Source organism: Anabrus simplex, chromosome 2 (genome assembly GCF_040414725.1).
Source record: "Anabrus simplex isolate iqAnaSimp1 chromosome 2, ASM4041472v1, whole genome shotgun sequence".
Lineage (NCBI taxonomy): Eukaryota > Metazoa > Arthropoda > Insecta > Orthoptera > Tettigoniidae > Anabrus > Anabrus simplex.
The window spans coordinates 47171572-47192397 of record NC_090266.1 but is presented as its reverse complement, the minus strand read 5'-3'; the positions used below and the strand labels follow the sequence as shown (position 1 = coordinate 47192397).

At 38.8% G+C, this 20826-nt stretch overlaps 1 protein-coding gene across 5 annotated transcripts in view; it reads right to left on the bottom strand.

Annotated features, from left to right (window-relative positions):
- rtet (major facilitator superfamily domain-containing protein rtet) overlaps positions 1-20826 on the bottom strand; it is a 294106-nt gene that overhangs the window by 132572 nt on the left and 140708 nt on the right. For all 5 annotated transcript variants that reach the window (XM_067140241.2, XM_067140242.2, XM_068226066.1 and 2 more), the window contains one exon: positions 16755-16860. In XM_067140241.2, the coding sequence (XP_066996342.2) occupies positions 16755-16860 (106 nt within the window). The remainder of the gene's footprint in view (positions 1-16754; positions 16861-20826) is intronic.

Sequence of the window (20826 nt, the reverse complement as noted above, 5' to 3'; positions counted from 1 at the left end):
AATGTAATTATGTGTGTGTGAACGTGTTTAATGTTGCTAAAGGGGACAGGGTAATTTCTGTAGATGTAGCTTTGTTTGGTAGGACTACGTCCTATTTAAAGTAAATGATAGGAAGCTTGTTAATGTAAATATAAATATGGACCGTTTACATGAGGTCGCAGCTTGTTTTCCTACTTTTTATTCCGACTTATTTAGCTGAGTGGTTAGAGTCATTTCTTTACGAGTCCGTTTCTTATTTTAGCCTCATATATTTTGATTTGTTTGTTTTGGTGTTTGAGACACAGTGTACGTCTCGGGGCTTAATTGTAATTGTATATAAGGATTCAAATTAAAGTCAGGAAGGACTAGATTAATGTATTATTAATCGGAGGTCAAAGTGTATGGAAACATGCCGTCACATTTTCTGGGATTTATTGCATGATGTGTGAATGAGACTGTGTAAGACGGTGGAGTGGGGATCCACGAAGTTGTTAGCATCATCTTCACGACTATTTTGAATATCTAGGTGGTAAATTAGTAATTAGTTCACGAATTCCACAAACGTTGTTTTGTATTGCGAGTTCCATCTATTAAAATAAAATTTCTGTAAAATGTATTATTGTTGTTATTATTATTATCAATTTAATATTTAATATTATTGTACCGGGTGGTACACCTTTACGCCGCAATTTTAAATCTTCCACCAATAAGTACTCCTCTACAGGAGAAAGTCTGAACTTAAAAAACTGGATCAACTCATTAGTTTCTCAGAAGATGTCACTACCATAAATTTTGTGATTACAAAGTTGTCAATACTGTGTGGATGTGAACTTGTTTTGTTTTCCATTAATCAAGAAGTGTGGACATTCCCTCATAGATGTCACCGCCTAAAAACTATGATCATGCACCCTGGTGCGAAGTGAAGGAACTTTTCTGAAGAAATTTTGTATTCATAAGTTTTGGTTTTTATTAAATTTCGTTCTTTCATATGTGGGTTGGCAATATTAATATTTTCTTTCCGCCTGTTTTGAATTGAGCCAATCCAGAATTTCTGTAATTAATTTTTGACCAATCATGTATTTCTTCTTCGACTTTGAGTGTATTTTCAAGACGGACCAATAAACAAAGAGGGTGTGGCTTGATTATTCATGAAAGGTCTCGAATCTTCCACGAGGGTATAAAAACTGCTGATTTTCTTGTCTCTCTGCCACATCATCAACAGTTAGCTTAGTGTATGGACGTGTAGCAGGGGGCGGGTAGCGCCTCTTCCTTCGGGCAGCAGCTCTTCAACAAGGTAATGGCCATTTAACATCTTTATTTCTTGCTAGCTCAGCAGTTTAACCTTCGGGGAAGGTCCAAAACCTTTTTATTATGTAACCTATCTCTTAAACATGTAAAATTTTGTAAAACTTCACATATCTTTAATTGTAAATCAGGGATAGAGTGTGCTTTAACCTCTCGAGCTCCCCTTCCTTTTGATTTGAGGTGACTACGTTTTCGTAACCGTTTTTCTACTCTTCCCTAATTTGTTAAATTTATTCTGTGTAAGAGTCACCTCCATAGCCTGGGAATAGCCCCTGTTTCATAGGTCTTGCGCCTCTTAGGTTTTAAGAAGTTTCATGTAGGAGTGCAAATTCATGCCTCCGTTCTGTTTTGCATTTTGGGCCATTTTCTTAACCTATTCTTTTTCAACGAAGGCCGAGTAGGTTGGGTACAAGATACCCCTGTTTCTTTGTAAGTTTTCCCTGAGGGCAGTTGATAGTAAAGTTTGTTGTGGCCTTTGATAGGCTCAGAAAATTGAGAGCGGGTCAGCTCTTTCTGATGTGGTAAAAGTGCCTCTAGGAGACTCGGTAGGGTTGTTGGAGCTAATGCTCCTTGAATGAAGGGGTTTTCTGCCCTTTGATCAAATGTGTGCCTTGGTAAAGTTGGGTTAGTAGCTCAAGGATTGTAAAATTGGGGCTCGAAGCCCAGACCTTGTAAAGACCCCGAAACTTGTGTTTCGTTGGTAAAATTATACCTTGTACCTGATTATTGGCTTGTTGTTGACTTGTTATTTGTTAAAGTTTTTTTTGAAAATATAACCTTTAATGAAATTTTGATTCATTTCTCAGCATTGTAGTTAGACCCATTCCAGCCCGCACCTTCTTTCACCTCTGCATTCCACGGGTAACCCTGTAACAATTGAGTCGCCTAAAAGCAAAACGGATAAAGTCCACTCCAGCACATTTTGAGAAAATGGCAAAAAGCCACTACCACCTTCCATTAAGGCAGTTACTTACAAAAATTAAGCATAAAATCACAAAAAAATTCACTGATTATTAGAGCAAGTAATAATACTCGTATTATTATTTAGACTGTTATTGTTGTTTTAAAAGTGGACTTTATCGATTTTGCTTCTAAGAAGTGGACTTTATTCATTTTGCCTGTTAGCAGTATGGATTTTACTCGTTTTGCTATTATTTATTAAAAGCACAAAATACAAGAACATTTTCGTTGAAGACTGATGACACTCCCAAGAGTCGAAGAAGTCAACGTAGAATTTCAGTGATGGGCTCAACTTCCAGTCAGAGCCAAAGTGCAATTCAAGAAACCTTTTCACATCTGACACTTTATTCTTGTTGACTGAAGTAGTGTTCTTTATAACAGGTGAAGGGTTTATAGCCAACACATTCTTCTTACTTTTCATCAGGGATCTGTAGGTTCCAGTTCTATGATAGTAAAACGGCTCCCCATCCACAAGGACCATGTGATGAGACGTTTTTAATCGTCTGAAAAAGTAGAACTTGCAAGGCATGCATTTAAAGTGCCATTGTTGAATAGGTTTCATGTGCTCTGTTGCCTCTTGTTTCCAGTTAAATATATTCATGTCAATCCCTGGTTGACGAATGGTTAAAAATCTTTCAATTATGTTAATGTAGGTTTTTGAATCTTCGATTCTTCTCTCTTCTTGAATTTTTTTCAGAGAGACCGAATACCCGATCAGGGGGAATGAAGGAATGACCTCTTACTGGAAAAATTAACTGTACCGCCTCTACAGCTCTTGGTGCTTACAGAAGCCACCTTCAGAGCATAGCTATCATCGTCCTATCGTCAACATTAGTGTGTTCTCTTGTACGAAAGCTCTCTTAGTCGCACTGAGATTGACTCTTTTCTTTCTCACCTTTGATGGAGACACTACAGAAGGTGATACTTCCATTTTCAAAAATGGAAATCAGGCAATCTCTGATATAAAACTAGGAATAAAGCACTAGTAGAAAGCGTGCAGCTTTAGCATAATCGTAGCTATGTTATATGTTGTCACATGCCATAGAAGTCAGGTTCTGGTTGGTTGAAGTGCCCTTTACTCATTTTGCTTTTAAAACGCAGTGGACTTTATCCGTTTTGCATCTAACCTGAGTTTTTAAAGGGGAAATACTTAAGGATGTTATGGATTTTGCTAGTATATTATTTCATGCTTCAGTAGACACATCTTTTACCGATATATTTCTACCATTATCTCATTTTTTGTAAAAAGTGGACTTTATCCGTTTTGCTTTTAGGTGACTCAATTATTATTATTATTATTATTATTATTATTATTATTATCATCATTATTACTATTATCAATATGAGTTTTGCGCGATGTTGGATTGAGATATTTCAGTAACTTTCCGATGTTCAGACATGATCGATTGTCAATGTGGCAATATCTTAGCTTCAGTTCATCATATTTATTACAGAGTTGGCCACTTTATTATTCTTGTTTACTTTGTGCGCGAGTGCTTTATTTGTGACCAGCGCAGTCTTGTTTCTTTTCATGCGAGTGAATGTTAGACGACGTCCTTCATATTTCTTAAGTTTTACGCAACTTTAGGACACGAGATATTATTTGTGTGATTTTGAGTAAAAGGACACGTTCCTCATCTGAAAGCCCTGCATTTTCTTGATTGTGTGACTTGCTTTGAGTAAACTGTTGAGCAGCGTGTGTAAAGGGTTGGACCCTGTGGTTTTTGTATTGCTGCTTTATTTTGGGAGACGTCGATCTACCCTTTGAGTCATTCCGCTGTGTGTTGGCGAGGGTGACACGTTTGTCTACCGAGGAGAGTTTTATTGGAGCAGCCTATACTTCGTGATTTTATTGTTTCTGTCCATGTCTCTACGGTTGTTGTAGTTGACGAGAGTTTTATATCACGACGTTTGTTCCGGATTTTCTTTTATGATATAACCGCGGAGGAATATTTTGTGTCATGTCATCTCTTCCAGGTTACAACGTTGAAATAGGTGTTGAAAGGTAAAGACTACTCTGCCCTTTTTTAAAAATTGATTTTGAGTCAGATAATTATTTTTCAGAAACCTGTGTTGTATAGGAAGTGTTGCTTAAAGTGTAATTATGTTTCCTTTATTTCCATTGAGGCTTTAAGTGGATGCGAGTTGCGTGATTGCCGCATGCTTTCCATGGTGAACCCTGGAAAATATGATATGTTTTTGTTTCTTTGAATGTACACTGACTGACAGAGCAAATGCAACACCAAGAAGGAGTGGTTCGAAAGGGATGAAAGTTGGGAAAAAAACAGAGACGGCACGGACGAATAATTAATGTTTATTTCAAACCGATATGCAGGTTACACAATGCGCACGGCATCGACTCAGTAGGATGTAGGACCACCGCGAGCGGCGATGCACGCAGAAACACGTCGAGGTACAGAGTCAATAAGAGTGCGGATGGTGTCCTGAGGGATGGTTCTCCATTCTCTGTCAACCATTTGCCACAGTTGGTCGTCCGTACGAGGCTGGGGCAGAGTTTGCAAACGGCGTCCAATGAGATCCCACACGTGTTCGATTGGTGAGAGATCCGGAGAGTACGCTGGCCACGGAAGCATCTGTACACCTCGTAGAGCCTGTTGGGAGATGCGAGCAGTGTGTGGGCGGGCATTATCCTGCTGAAACAGAGCATTGGGCAGCCCTTGAAGGTACGGGAGTGCCACCGGCCGCAGCACATGCTGCACGTAGCGGTGGGCATTTAACGTGCCTTGAATACACACTAGAGGTGACGTGGAATCATACGCAATAGCGCCCCAAACCATGATGCCGCGTTGTCTAGCGGTAGGGCGCTCCACAGTTACTGCCGGATTTGACCTTTCTCCACGCCGACGCCACACTCGTCTGCGGTGACTATCACTGACAGAACAGAAGCGTGACTCATCGGAGAACACGACGTTCCGCCATTCCCTCATCCAAGTCGCTCTAGCCCGGCACCATGCCAGGCGTGCACGTCTATGCTGTGGAGTCAATGGTAGTCTTCTGAGCGGACGCCAGGAGTACAGGCCTCCTTCAACCAATCGACGGGAAATTGTTCTGGTCGATATTGGAACAGCCAGGGTGTCTTGCACATGCTGAAGAATGGCGGTTGACGTGGCGTGCGGGGCTGCCACCGCTTGGCGGCGGATGCGCCGATCCTCGCGTGTTGACGTCACTCGGGCTGCGCCTGGACCCCTCGCACGTGCCACATGTCCCTGCGCCAACCATCTTCGCCACAGGCACTGCACCGTGGACACATCCTTATGGGTATCGGCTGCGATTTGACGAAGCAACCAACCTGCCCTTCTCAGCCCGATCACCATACCCCTCGTAAAGTCGTCTGTCTGCTGGAAATGCCTCCGTTGACGGCAGCCTGGCATTCTTAGCTATACACGTGTCCTGTGGCACACGACAACACGTTCTACAACGACTGTCGGCTGAGAAATCACGGTACGAAGTGGGCCATTCGCCAACGCCGTGTCCCATTTATCGTTCGCTACGTGCGCAGCACAGCGGCGCATTTCACATCATGAGCATACCTCAGTGACGTCAGTCTACCCTGCAATTGGCATAAAGTTCTGACCACTCCTTCTTGGTGTTGCATTTGCTCTGTCAGTCAGTGTATATATTGCCATTTACATGTTTTGTTTGATGCGGTTCCTATCCACATTGTTTGCTGTGCTCATGAGATTGCTCATGATTCCAGGATGTATATATTTTGTGCGTAGGATGTTTTACCACTCAGTGTGTTATATATTGTACAGTTAGGTTAGTTTCCCCCCACCCCTTTTGCGCATTAGATTACGTCTTTTCTTAAGGTTAGGGACCCAACTGGAATGTCAAGTGTGCAGAAATGGGGAACGTACTCATCTACAGTTAAAAGTGTTAACAAAAAAAGGTAAAGCCAGGAGCGTGGTGCGTGCATGCAAGCCCGTGTGTTAAAATTGATAAATTTAAAAAACTTAAAAATTTGATATGTTAGGTATGTGTGTCGGCATACTTGTGAATTTGTAATATATTCCGATTCTCAAGGTGGACTTTATCCAGCTGGGAAAAAAAAAAATCTGAGTCATGTAAATCAGATTATTTGATACTTTGCTATTTTTTTCATATTTATCTTGTTTATTTTAAAAAACAGATTTTCCTCCAAAACTGACGTCATGCTTCGCCTTGCTTTATTTGTAGTTTTAATTGACCTCACCGTGTCCGTATTTAGTTATATGTTTCCCATCAAGATCCAGGGTGTATGTATTTTTAGGGTTTTATTTTTATCATATTTCGGACTGAGCACGCCTGGGATTGGCTGACTAGTCTGGGGCAAGTTACCTTGATAGTAGAAACGTGGACACTATCATCACTACGGTGTTTCAACATCTGGTTATGAACAATGTCTGGTCCAAGAGACGTGTCCTTGCAAAGTGCCAAGGCACTGAGGGCACGTTATAGTCCTCTGTAGCTTGAGTGGCAAAACCAAGATGATGACTTTCTGCCTCCTGCTTCAGAGCGAGGAAATCACAATGGTAATTTCCGGAGCCAGACACATCCGCGAAATGACCAGCTAGATGGTTAGCAATCGAGAGCGGATCAGTGACGGTACTGCCTGCAAAGGAAATTCCCGGTACAGATCATAATCCTTGGGTTATAAACTTCATGGTTCTGATCCGTATTGAATTGTAAGTACAATATAATTATTAAATTAATGTTGTAATGGTCCACCTTTCAATACTATAATATGTAATATTCTAAACTAGTCCCTAATTAATGTAATTTAGAATATTACATATTATAGTATTGAAAGGTGGACCATTACTACATTAATTTAATAATTATATTGTAATCCTTTGATACCTGAAATGCATCTAAGTTTAGTCCACACTTGAGATGACGGAGTATGTGACGCCACAGACAACACACATCTCCCCCACGAAGCTTTCTTACACTGTCAAATAAGAACTCGTGCCTTAGCACAGAGTTTCTTAAATGTTACCAAATTTTCCACAGTAGGCTGCCTACGATAGCGTTTATGAGCACGACGGGGTGTTCTTTGATAGCTGCTGCAATTTCTTTGTTCCACCAAGGAACGAGTTTTTGGCGAAGAGTACCTGAAAATGATGGAATGGACTCCTTAGCAGCAGCAAGAATAACTTGTATAATGTAAGTTATATTGGCGTCTACGGTCCGCCTGGTCATGTTGTTAAAGACAGCTAGTGACGTGAACTTTGGCCAATCGGCATGTTTAAAAATCCATCAAAGAGGAGCCTCGACAGATTTCTATTTCAACAAAGTAATAACAATGGGAAAGGGGTCAATGTCACAGAGATCATCATGTGTATTCCACCGAAACAGCGGAACCAACATTCAGCTGCATAGACTTACGTCTATGCGAGAGTATGTGCTGTAACGTACACTGAAATGAGTTGATTCTCCTGTATTCAAAATGCATAAATCCAATTCTCTTACTAATGTTTCTAACTCCCACTGGGGCAAGGCGCTTCAGAGCCCCATATAGGGTGATGGGTGTTGAAATTGCCCAATAAGAGGAAGGTAGGTGGAAGCTGATCCATAATTTCAGTGATATCATTCATATTAAGAGGCTGGCCTGGCGGAAAATAAACATTACATGCTGTTGCTATGACAGGCAGTAGAACGCGAACTGCTACAGCCTTCAGCGGGGTCCTTAGAGGAACCTCTTCGCTGTAGGTATCAGAACGGACAAAAATGCCAATGCCACCAGAAGCCCGGTCAGCATAATGTTGTTCTGTCGAGTATAGTAAAAAATTTCTCAAGACCGTATGATGACCCGGTCTGAGATTTGTTTCCTGAATGCAGACTATACTCGCGAATACTCACTAATGAACTGGCGCAGCTCAGCAAGATGCCTATCATAACCATTACAATTCCACTGTAACAGTGCCATAGTGTGGGTGTTGACTTCTGAGGTATAGGTTCGAAGCAGCAAACTGTTACAATTCTACTGTAACAGGGCCATACTGTGGGTGTGGACTTCTGAGGTATAGGTCAGAAGCAGCGAGATGCTACCTAACCTACACTCACATCCCCATCTGAAGATTGAGATAAATGCTCCATGCGCATCATCTCGCCTGGGTGCTTACTTACATTGTGCTGTTGACTTGTTCCATCAATCAACACGTTCAGCAGACATTCTACAGTCGAACCTCCCATCTGCAGACACTGTCGGTTACGAGGAAAAATGTCCGTTACGAGCGGTGTCCGCTAAAACAAGTTTGTAAAAATAATCGAACATTTTAACGGCAAAGAACATCCACCTTAAGTATATGCATACATATCTTTTTTTATTATTCTACGTCATTTCTGTGTTAGTATTTCATAGTGTGTTATTATAAGTGATTTTACATCATTTACAAATATTACAGCTTCATGAAGTAATCATGAAGCTTCGTCTGTGTAAAATTAGCATGTTTTCTTAACTGCGATATTCTCAAAAACGGAACAAAGTCTGTTAAATGGTTCCATAGTGTTCTCGCCGTACTCGCGGTCCAGCGTGACACACAAATTCTTTATCTGTTTAAGCATATTTGGTCCCTGCTTCACAGACAGAACTTCTTGTTCTTCTTCCGCCTCACCGTCATTGCCACTTTTCGTTCCTGATTTGGGCTCTGTAAAACAAGTTTTATTCAAAATGGTCCTTTTGTATAACTAATGAAGGCTGCTATGGATAGCTAGAAATATTTACGAAGTGCAGTGAATTAAATTAAAGCTGAAAATTTAGCTTAAAAGAATTAAAAGCTGTCTATCACAAGAAGAAAATGAATGACGAGTTGAGGTGCAAACAAACATGGACCTTACGATACGTGCAACACACAATTACTGTATAACTTGATAACATGGAAAGCTTACCATAAAGTGCGGCCTGGAGTCGGGACTGCCAGTCCCCTCAAGACCGTCACAGCAAGGAATATTCTCTTCTTCGGCTTCAATATCATACACCAATCCAGCTGTCGTTGCTAAAGTCTGAAGTTCATCATATTCATTTCGAACCTCTACCTCTGCTTGTTCTTCAACTGTAGAATTAGCGATGCCGCATTTTGCAAAGAATTTCCTGATTGTGGTTTCACTGACTGCGTTCCAGGCTGCCTTTGTCCACGAAACTGCATCGCCAACATTGATCTTATAACTATAATCTACCAACTTCATTGCCCATATTGATAATTTAAGCACACAAGTATGAATTATTTAAATTAAAACAGTACCAGTTTCAACATGTAAACAGGTCATCATTAGCTGTTGGTGAATCTGCTTAATAGTGATTGTACATAATAAAACGTTATTAAAAGCTAATTAAACAAGAATGCCTTATTCTAATATAATACTAATGTTACGATATATACATACGGTACAATTATAGGGCTTTGGCATGCTGGAATCCCATGAATGCACATATTCCAAAAATTGTATAGCTGAGGTTAAAAATAGGGTATAGTTCTTAGAGAATAAAGGGTCACTGAGGTTTTGGTGTCAAATATATATGCAGTATGCCATCATTATGTCCGACTGTTGGATAGATAGAATCACGGTGCATTGTTGGGCCGAAATTACTGCTGGGAACGTTGCGTTCAGTAGATTGAGTTTCTGCAGCTTGTTTAACAGGTACTATGTTCATTCTTAGTCTATGTTGTTGCTGATACATGTTAGTTTTCAGGATCCTTGTTGAGGCATATCATGCTATGTATGACATATTGAAATTAAAGAAATTAGGTTGTATTTACGCTCAGAAAAACTAAAAAAATTGAGAAAGAAAAAGGAAGTAGGAATTAGAATAACTGACAGAGATTGCCTGCTAAATGGTTTGTGTGCTGTAGAGTGTGTGTTACTTACGTGTGGGCTCGATATGTTCTTGAGTATAGTCGGGAGTGTGCTGCACACTGTTGCGTGTACGTCGTGTGGCTGTTGTAGTGTTCAGATTGAGAGGTGGTGGGGAGGGGGAAGCAGCCTCCGGAGGGGGTGGGGTGTGTCTTTTGGGTTGTGTGTGGGTTTGTGTCTGTTGATTCTTTTTAAATATGTGTCTTTTTATATGTGTCTTCCTAAGAAAACACAGTAATCTAAGTGTCCTTGAAATAGATGAATTCATTAATTTACTTGAATTGGCCCTTAATAATAATTACTTTAGATTCCACGACAATATCTACAAACAAAGCCTTCCCATGGGTTCATCAGCTTCAGAAATATTAGCAGAAATCTACATAGACCACTTAGAACACTCAAAAATCAGCAATATTAACAATGTATCATTCTGGTGCAGATTTGTAGATGATATCTTTGTTGTTACAGACAGCAGGTTTACTAACAAAAACAACATACCTACTTGAACAGCTAAACAAAATAGATCCACATAAAAAATTTACGAGGGAAACTGAGAAAGATCACTCTGAATTATCTTGATTTATCCATCAGTAAAACTGAAGACCATTTGACAAACAAAATCTATAGAAAACCTACACAAACCTCCAATACTATAAAAGTAGATTCCACTCACTCTAATGTACAGAAGAAGGTGGCATACTAGAGTATGATATACAGAGCTTTCAACATACCCCTGTTCCAGGAAGAATTAAATAAAGAATTAAATCTAATTCACAAAATAGCGGAGCACAACGGATACAATAGAAACATGATAAACAATATCATTCACAAAATAAAACATCAACTGAAATCCAATTTAAGTAGAAACAACAAACCTTAAGAAATACCAGGCACTTTTACCTTTAACAACACCCACATCCACCCCATAATTAATATTTTCAAAAGACACAATCTAAGAATAGCTTACAGAATCACAAGTAATAATGCTTCCATTTTACATTACACTAAATCTGTCAATGAAAACAACAAATACAGCCACTCAGGAGTATACTGCATAAAGCCAGCTACATCAGGCGCACTGGCAGATGTTTTTCTATTCGCTAAACGAATATATCAATGCCACTAAATATAATCGCTTTTCATCCATAGCGCAACATGTCGAGGAACACAAACATAACTTCACTAATATCAAGAATGACATGGAAATTTTATATATGAACCCCAAAGGCCTGTTGCTCAATATAATGGAAGATTTTTGTATCAATATGAACCAATACACTACACCCAACCTCAACTTAAATGAACTTACAGAAAAAACATACATTCTCTTCAACACAGCCATTCCCATTCTAAATGACACACATTTAAAAAGAATCAACAAACATAAACCCACACACAACCCAAAAGAGACACACCACTCCACTCCACCCCACCTCCTCCAGAGGCTGCTTCTCCCTCCCAACCACCTCTCAATATGAACACTACGACAGCCACACGACGTACACGCAACAGTGTGCAGCACGCTCCCGACTATACTCAAGGACATATCCAGCCCACACGTAAGTAACACACACTCTACAGCACACAAACCATTTAGCAGGCAATCTCTATCAATTATTCTAATTCCTACTTCCTTTTCCTTTCTCAGATTTTTTAATTTATCTGAGCGTAAATACAAGTATGAAGAGGGGAGCTCTATCAAACTAATTTCTTTAATTTCAATGTCATACATAGCATGATATGCCTCAACAAGGATCCTGAAAACCAGCATGTATCAGCAACAACATAGACTAAGAATGAACATAGTACCTGTTAAACAAGCTACAGAACCTCCATCTACTGAACGCAACGTTTCCTGCAAAATGCCAACAATGCACCTTGATTCTATCTATCCAACAGTTGGACATAATGATGGCATACTGCATAGATATTTGAACTTGACACCAAAACCTCAGTGACCCTTTATTCTCTCAGAACTATACCCTATATTTAACCTCAGCTATACAATTTTTGGAATATGTGGCATTCATGGGACTCCAGCATGCCGAAGCCCTTCATTGTACCATATGTATATATATCTTGTTTGACGTAATGTTGGCAACAGTGTAGATATTTGAATGGGACTCCAACAAGTCAAAGCCTTATAATTGTACCATATATATCTTAAAATTAGTATTATATTAGAATAAGGCATTCTTCTTTAATTAGTTTTTAGTAATATTTTATTATGTACAATCGCTATTAAGCAGGTTCACCAACAGCTGATGATGACCTATTTACAGGTCGAAACCGGTACTGCTTTAATGTAAATAATTCTGAACGTTTGTAAAATAAAGTATTGATTAGATGAAAAACTCATCCTTCATACTTGTATGAAAATTGATTTTCTTCATCAAATCAAAAGCTGAGTCTGCTTCATCCATGTGTGCCACTAACGACCGTAAAACCCTCTTACGATAGTCTAATTTGAATGCTTGAATGATTCCTTGATCCATTGGCTGAAGATGAGAAATGGTATTGGGTGGAAGGAACAAGAGTTTTACATTTGAAAGCCGTATTTCTGGATGACACGTAGCATTATCTAGCAATAAGATCACATTACGGTTTCTGGCCTTCATCTTGGAATCCAAAGCTAGGAACCAATTCTCAAATATTGCTAACGTCATCCATGCCTTTTTATTCGCATGCCATTTGACACCAAGACATTTAAGTCCATGTTTTTAAAGCACCTGGGTCTCAAGGATTTACCGATTATTAGAGGATTTTCCTTTCCACTGAGTGCGTTACAACAAAACATAATGGTGATTCTTTCTTGTGACATTTTTCCACCCTTGCAACTTTCATTCGGCAAAGTTAGTGTCTTCTTCGGGATCGCCCTAAAGAACAGACCAGTTTTATCAACATTCAAAATGTCTTTCAGTTCGTAACTATTCAAAATGTCTGGTAACCTATCTTTCCAATCCACTACTTCAGTCGTAGACACATCCCCACCTTCTCCACAGACTGTTTTGAAACTGATGTTATGACGTTTTCTAAAACAATCTAACCAACCACTGCTAGCTACAAAATTCTCAACTTTCAGATTATTTGAGATTTCTCGAGCTTTTTGTTTGTAACATTGGTCCACTCACACACAGTTTCTTCACTCGAGCACACTTGAACCTCTCATATACCGTAACGTTCACTTCTGAAAAAAATTACTCCCGCTTTCCTTCCACTCCCCAATTCCTATTCTCCTCCCACTCCTTTAAAATTTCAGTTCCATTCTTCACAACAGTGTTTATTTAATTTTTCCCGCAGTTACATTTTTTGGCAAGCTTTCTCACTGGAAGTCCCTTCTCACTTTCTATAATCACATTTCTTCTTACCTTGAGATCTAAACACGATCATCCCATGTTACTCATGTTTAACAGACAACTGAAATGCTACCGTATTTCTGTCTCACTAATTAGTGGCTGTACTGTCTTTTTGTTCTCAAGTTGACTACCTGAGCTCGACTTTATCAGCGACAATCCGAGTCATGAATAGAATGATGCAAGAAGGGAAGAAAATCCCCAGGTAAATTGTGAGTCAACAGTTTCTGGCAGCATTTCTGGGCAATTAGAATCCTCTGAATAGGCCTATACACCACTAGGTAGAACTACATTCTGATGTACCTTCTCTCCCCTTGCACTCGAAATAGAACGAACATTCAAAAGGGATTTCCTTATGTCTGAAGAATGGTTTTAAAAGAAAGGATGACATGCGGTCCGGCGTAATAAATTGTCCTGCAACGTGTAAAGTGTCCGCTTAAGTCAAGTGGACGGGATGAATGGCGATGTCCACAGTTTGAGGTGTCTGCTTAAATGAGACCAATTTAACACTTGTCTTATGTAAAATACAATCGGTTCCGAGGAAATTTGTCCATATAGGGAAGTGTCCACTGAATAAGGGTGTCCGTTAGGGCAGGTTCGGCTGTAATTGGCAAAATTCTTATACTTCGTTTTCTCTTGTGTTCTCGCAGATTACCAGCATGTCCAACAACACAACTACAAAGAGGGAGCATCTGCACCTACTTAATATCATATAATGAGATTAGTAATAAAGAAACTAATAACACACTACAATATTTCACTGTAAATCATTCAACATAACTAACTGTATGAATGCACATAACGAACAATCCACAACACTGAATATTCTAGAATACCTGGTACAAACATACCTGTGAACATATGCAACGGTCTACCAATGTTAATTAAACTCCAAAGTGTACCTCAAGAATACTGTGAACATTTTAAATTATAGAAATTGTACTTTAACAAATTATGTGTTACTCACGAAGAGTACACCAGAATTTTAAGTAGCATATACATGTCACATAAACATCTACGTTTGTTTTTAAAAACCAGAGAACACTTAATATCATTGTGTATTTTAATATAATCACTCTTATCATTCATTAGTCTTAGTAATGTTTTTAAATTATATGTTAACTTTAGATCTTATGACCAGCTGAAGATGACCTCTGTGAAGGTCGAAACCAGTACTGTATAGTAACAAGATATAATGAAGTACTGATTAGGTGGAAGGTACCTAACTTTGTACTTGTAAATACCAAGTATCAATAAGGACATGAAACTGATAGATTATAATAAGGTTACCTGAACGCGCTGCGACATGGCCAGTTTAGTTGGGAGACATGTGGGTTCGAATCCCCTGTCGGCCATCCTCAAAATAGTTTTCCATGGTTTCTCATTTCAACTCCACGCATATGCCAGGATGGCTCCTTTCTCAAGGCCATAGCCGGTTCCTTCCCATTCCCAGCCCATACAATTGCACATACACCCACACACAACCCCTTCACACAGTGGTCCATGTAGCTCACCCCCATGGTGTGTACCAGGAAAAGCAGCTTACAGAACTGGCAAGCCGAACCTGTCCTTGGACACTCCCAGATTAAAAAAGGGCCATACGCTTTAAAAAATATGTGACTAGGCCTTAGTTTTCAGTAATAAGTTTGACGAGTTAAAAAAATTATTTTTGTTTGTATTTATAAGTCCTTTGTGCATGAATACGACTTCTACCTAAATATAGTTCTGTGTATTCAGTTTCAAAAGTTATGATTCGCATTTTGTTACTTTTGTTTGGAAATGTGTGTTCTTTTTAAAAATGTTTTTTCTAGTTGAACTTTAACCCATAAGCACCCAGCCGCCCTTTGCTCTGACATTGCTAGGAATCCGCCAACTTTTTAGTATACAACCTGGGTGTTGCAAGCTTTCAGTTAAAATAGTATAGTGGGTGATAGACTGCGCATATTATCATGATTCTTGTTTTATATTATTGAGAAATTCCACACTATTGCTCATGACACAAAAACAGAACAATACAGAAATATACCACATTAAAAAATCCCTTTGAAATCTTAAATTTTTCATTAACCTATGTCACCTCGGAAGTTCTTTAGTATCCGTTATGGCCTTAATTATATGATGCGAGCCTAACTTTTGCCTGATTTTGAAATAAGGAAATAATAGGAAACCAATACGACATGAGCCTAACATTTGCCTGATTTGGAAATAAGGAACTAATGGGAAACAAATCACGCGTAAGCGAATGATGAGATTCGAACCTATATCCTAAATACGAACTTACAGTCATATGTCTCACTCGGTGTTTCATTATTATTATTATTATTATTATTATTATTATTATTATTATTATTATAAGATTCTGTCTGAGGATCAGTGGTAAAGTGTTCACATCCAGGTACCAAGACTGTAAGTTCAAATCCGGCAGTCGCAATCGGATCTTGAGGGGCGGGAGAAAGTTCATTCAGCATTCCATGTTGTACTATATTACTACGCGAAAGATCTCTGGTGATATATTTCGTGTTCATTCATGCACAGGATCACTAATAACTTCTTCCTCACTAACACTGCTGAAATCAGAGCCTAAAACATCAAATATGTTTTGACTTTCGCTATTACTGAGCATTTCGCGCGAGCAAGCAACTTCCTTCTCAGCCATCTTTTCAACAACACAATACAGATTTCTCAATCGATATTTTAATCAATTCTCTTTGCCAAAGAAGCATACCAGAGCACTCTGGTGACACTTTGAGACGCCAAGAACAGATTTCAATTAGAAATGTTTCCGGAAAAAGCCAACAGATGTCACAAATGTCTCCAATATGCGACCTAGCATCCTGGCGTACCAGTCCGCTTGTGGAGTCCTAGCCCAGCCGCTCGAGCGCGTACCAGTCCATTTACGGGTGCATAGGGGTTAAATGTGTACAACTGCAAAATATACAGAAAAAAACAATGTTTCAATAATATTTTCCACAGTTTTGTCCTTAGAAATTTGATAGATTTAATATTCTTAGCAATAAACATGAAAATATGGTGTGGAAAACCAGATTATTGAAGTAACCCTCTATGTGGAAATCCTCAAAATATTTTGTATTATGTGAAAATAACATAAAGGCCTTCATAATACCATAGCAGTATTTCAAATGTGTTGTTTTAAACTGTTTTTAATAGATGAAAAACAATTACTTTCAAGGTAGGATAGGCTTTCTTTTTATTGAAAGAGGTCAACTGGAGGTAAAGGGTTTCTGAAATAGACAATTCATATAACATCGAACAAACTAGTTGAAACAGATGGTAAACTGTTACCTTCTTCTGGGAGATCTGCCAATGCTCGAAACCTAAACAGATCTCGAATATTTATATACACGAAGGCTTCATTCATCCTTTGAACTAATGATCGGGCCCTCTTTTCCTGAAAGCAACAAGAATGGTATCATGTAACACACATATACCAAACAGAGAAAATGTGGGAATATGTTTGGAAAAAGAGCTCCACAAAGGGAATGCAATGGGGATGTTACTGTTCTAGATCATGTCCTATTGCAATTAACAGTAAAATGAGAGAGGATGAAAGTTGCTACAACAGTCAGTGTAAAGATGCTGCATATATTTGGTATTTTCATCTCAAATGGCTCATTAAAGTACAGATGATCAATTAGAAAACTTTCACAAGCAGTGATAAGTAAAGTCTTTTGGACTACAGAGATGCTGTCCATTGGAACTCCCACTTCCTACAGATGTTGTATCTCTAACTGCAGCAGGCTTTGAAGTGGGTTGTAAAGGAAAAGACCTCAATATTCTGGAGAAAAGTGGATGCAGTGAAACCTTGTTACTACGTTCCTCATTAATAAGTTTTCCCGCTTAACACGCTGTAAATCTGAATTCCCGATTCTCAACATATTAAATCTAAATAAAAATACCTCACTGCGTCACATATTTTCACTATTACTATCACTTTTTCCTAGATCTGAAAATGTTGTTTGTCATCCCTTGAGGAACATGATTTCCAATTCCAGTAAGTTGCGTTAATTACGTGATAATGGGAAAGGCCTTGAATTCCCAATACTTCACTGTATACGTTGCACTTTCGGGGAGCAAGCCTTCAGCTTCAGGAATGTTCAGTTCTGCTTGCCGGTTAGCAGTGAGATTGCTGAATAACAAAGTGAGCCTGTTGGTGCTTTTATTTCGCATTCCATTTAGAACTTACTTCTTACAAAAACTTTAGTTTATTATCCACGTAGTTAATACAGTCTACTCTCAAACGGTAATAGTTTTGAACGATCATAGCAGTCATCCTCAGCTATTAACCATAAAATTAGAATTAGGACATAGTAACGTCATAAACGAATGAGGGGGGGCATTAAACCTCCTGAGTTCAGGCTACAAATACAAACGCATAAAATTAGTGTCGACACTGACAGTTGTGCTGGATGCACCACTGTAACCTCGAAGGATATCCCCCTATTAACGCCCTTATGAACGGAGAGACTTGCTTTAATAACACCGGAATATCCTTCATTTATTATAACAAAAGATTGTTCCTTCAGTGATACGGTGTTGACAGGCACATCAACAATTAATCAATTGTATTTGCACCAATACTGTGATATTTTCTTGTAATGCATATTTTGCTATGATCCATGGTGGGACTACTATAGACAATGGGTTTTTATGTCACGTTTTGTTCAATACAAGTACAATTTTGAAATAATGTGCCATTAATCTTGTGACTTCCTAGTTGTTACTCAAATCTACTTGACCATATATCAAATGATTCATGTGTGGACTTTCAATGTGTACACTAGTGTGTTTTGTATGTTTGTATTTGTAGCTAACTCAGGAGGTTTAACCACCCCCCTCCTTTCATTTGTGACATCACTATGTCCTAATTCTACCTTTACGATTAAAAGCTGAGGATGACTGTTATGTACGGTCGAAACTAGTACTGTTTGAGAGTAGACTGTATTGATTAGGTGGATAATAAACTAAAGGTTTTGTAAAAAAATAAGTCATGTCCATCAATACGGGCCCAACCATGAAATTTAATGCTTAAATTCCATTCAGAATTAGAAACTGATTTTGTCTTGAGTGGTACAGTGTTTGGTAATGAGTATTTGTCGCATGATAGCCTACATCTGGATTAGGAACATAATCATGTGAAGTTGACTAGTGTTGTGCATATGTCTTGTGATAGTCTAGTTATGGATAAGGAAGAAGTCGTGAAATTCTTTACTAATGAAGACAAAATTAAAATCTGTCAGAAAGTGGACTCGCAACTGCATCTTGAAGCATGCAGAGGTGGCATGAATGTTGAAACTCGCACATTTTAATTTGACTCAATCACTCGAGTTGGTCGAAGTTCTGTCAGATTCAAAATGGTGGCCAAAGTAATTCTCTCGCAGTCATACAGGGTCGAATGTAATCTCCAATTCATTATCTAAGAGTGTGACCATGAAATAATGTAATAACTCACTGGTCCGAAATAAAAGGCTTCTACCAACATTTTTTTTTTGTTTTTTCACCTTTTAGTGCACTGTTATTTTATAAGCCTCAGCAGAAAAGGTTTTCATACCTATTCTCTCATGTTTTTGAAGTCTCTCAATACTCTCCTCCCATCTTGAGAAATGGTAGATATAGTTTTCACTGTAACCGTGGATTCACGATATAAAATGCCCTCATCTTGGAAAAAAATTGCATCCAGTGTCTCCACATCCCTGTTAGATAACTTTTATTTGTGTATTCATTAGTACGGAATTCTTGCTTAATACATTCTTTCTCCTGTCCCCCGCAGAAACGTCTTAACGAGGTTTTACCGTTTTATGAATTCCATCAAAGGCACGTTCAGCTGCTGTTGATTTTTTGGGCTGACTCACGTGACAGCTTCTTCAGTGCTCTGCAAGATAAATTCTCCAATATTTTATACTGACATACAGCGCACTACATGAGTCACATATTCTACGAAAGTAACAATTTTCTGAATTCTATTTAGTAAAAGGTAGGGCTAGTAACTCATCAACAAATTTAATTTTTTTTCCAATGTAGTCTCCCTCACTATCGATTCGAAGTTGCAACCTTGGCAACCAAAAGAATGCAAAGCCACTTTGGAGTTTTATATGACTGTTAACCTCGTGACCATAGCATGGAACCTCCAGTTTTGCATTGAATCCATGCCACAGGGTCATGAATTTCCATTTCAGACATCCCACATGCACTGGTCCGGATTCAAACCAGAGCCACTTTAGCGAGAAGTCACTGACAACACCACTCTGTTAGCATGTCCCGGTCTGGAACCAATCATGGAAGTACCTAATCCATGCTTCTTCACAGGATGCAACAGCTTTTTCTGCACTTCTGAACCATGAGCTCCATAGTTATTCTTTCAATGTTTGAAATGATGGATGGCTCGCCGCCAGCTGCACCCTTTATTAAATGTGAGCTCATACATGTAGTGTTGAAGCAGCAATTCTTGCAACCTGGAATTCGGTCTTCTGTCAATACTCCGAAGATTTTGCAGAGCCAAACTGTGGTAACAAGTTGAGAGTGAAAGTTTTTGTTCCAGCAGAGGACTAGTCGGAATATGACAAATAACAGAAAAGAAATTTGTAATTATCTTCTAACCCACGTTCCATCATTGGTTGACTCCGACAGGGAAACTGTCATTTGGGAAGATTCATAATGCCAATTGCCTCTCTCATTCCAGGTTGTACAGACATATCCAACTTTTATTGCCTGTGATAATCTTGTGGACTGACCAGGAGTTACCATTATCAAAATGACATCACTTCCTTGTGCCATTCCACCCACACTACTTTTGACTGATCTATGCCTATCCATTAGGGAAAAAAAAAAAAGTCTTCATATGAAGGAATTTCTGCACAGTTTCAAAGATTTGCAGAGAAAGAATGTTTAGAGGCTCTTATATCTTTCATATGTAGATCAATCTTCCCCTTTTCTTACCTGCTCCCTCACATGAGACAATTCTTATCCTAATTCCTGCAACAGTTAAATTTACCCACACCCTTCATGCACCTAACCGACACTGTTGCATGTTACATTACATGTTATAAACCTCATTTTAGGTCCGTATTGAAAATTTTTACAGTTCAACAATAATAAAGGTGTTTTAATTTGTTCCACCTATTCAATACTTATATTTTCACTTATAGTGGTTACATAAATAGATTCTTAGTTACATGGGACATGTTTCGCCCTCAATTAAGGGCATCTTCAGCCTAAACACAATCATCAACAATACAACTAAATTAAAAGATGCTTCTGTCTCACTTGCTGACGAATTTCATCAGCGGCCTTGGAAAGATTGTATTCATGACAATCAAGTTTATGCTTGTGTTCACGCCCTCATGTCGTTGGCTTTATA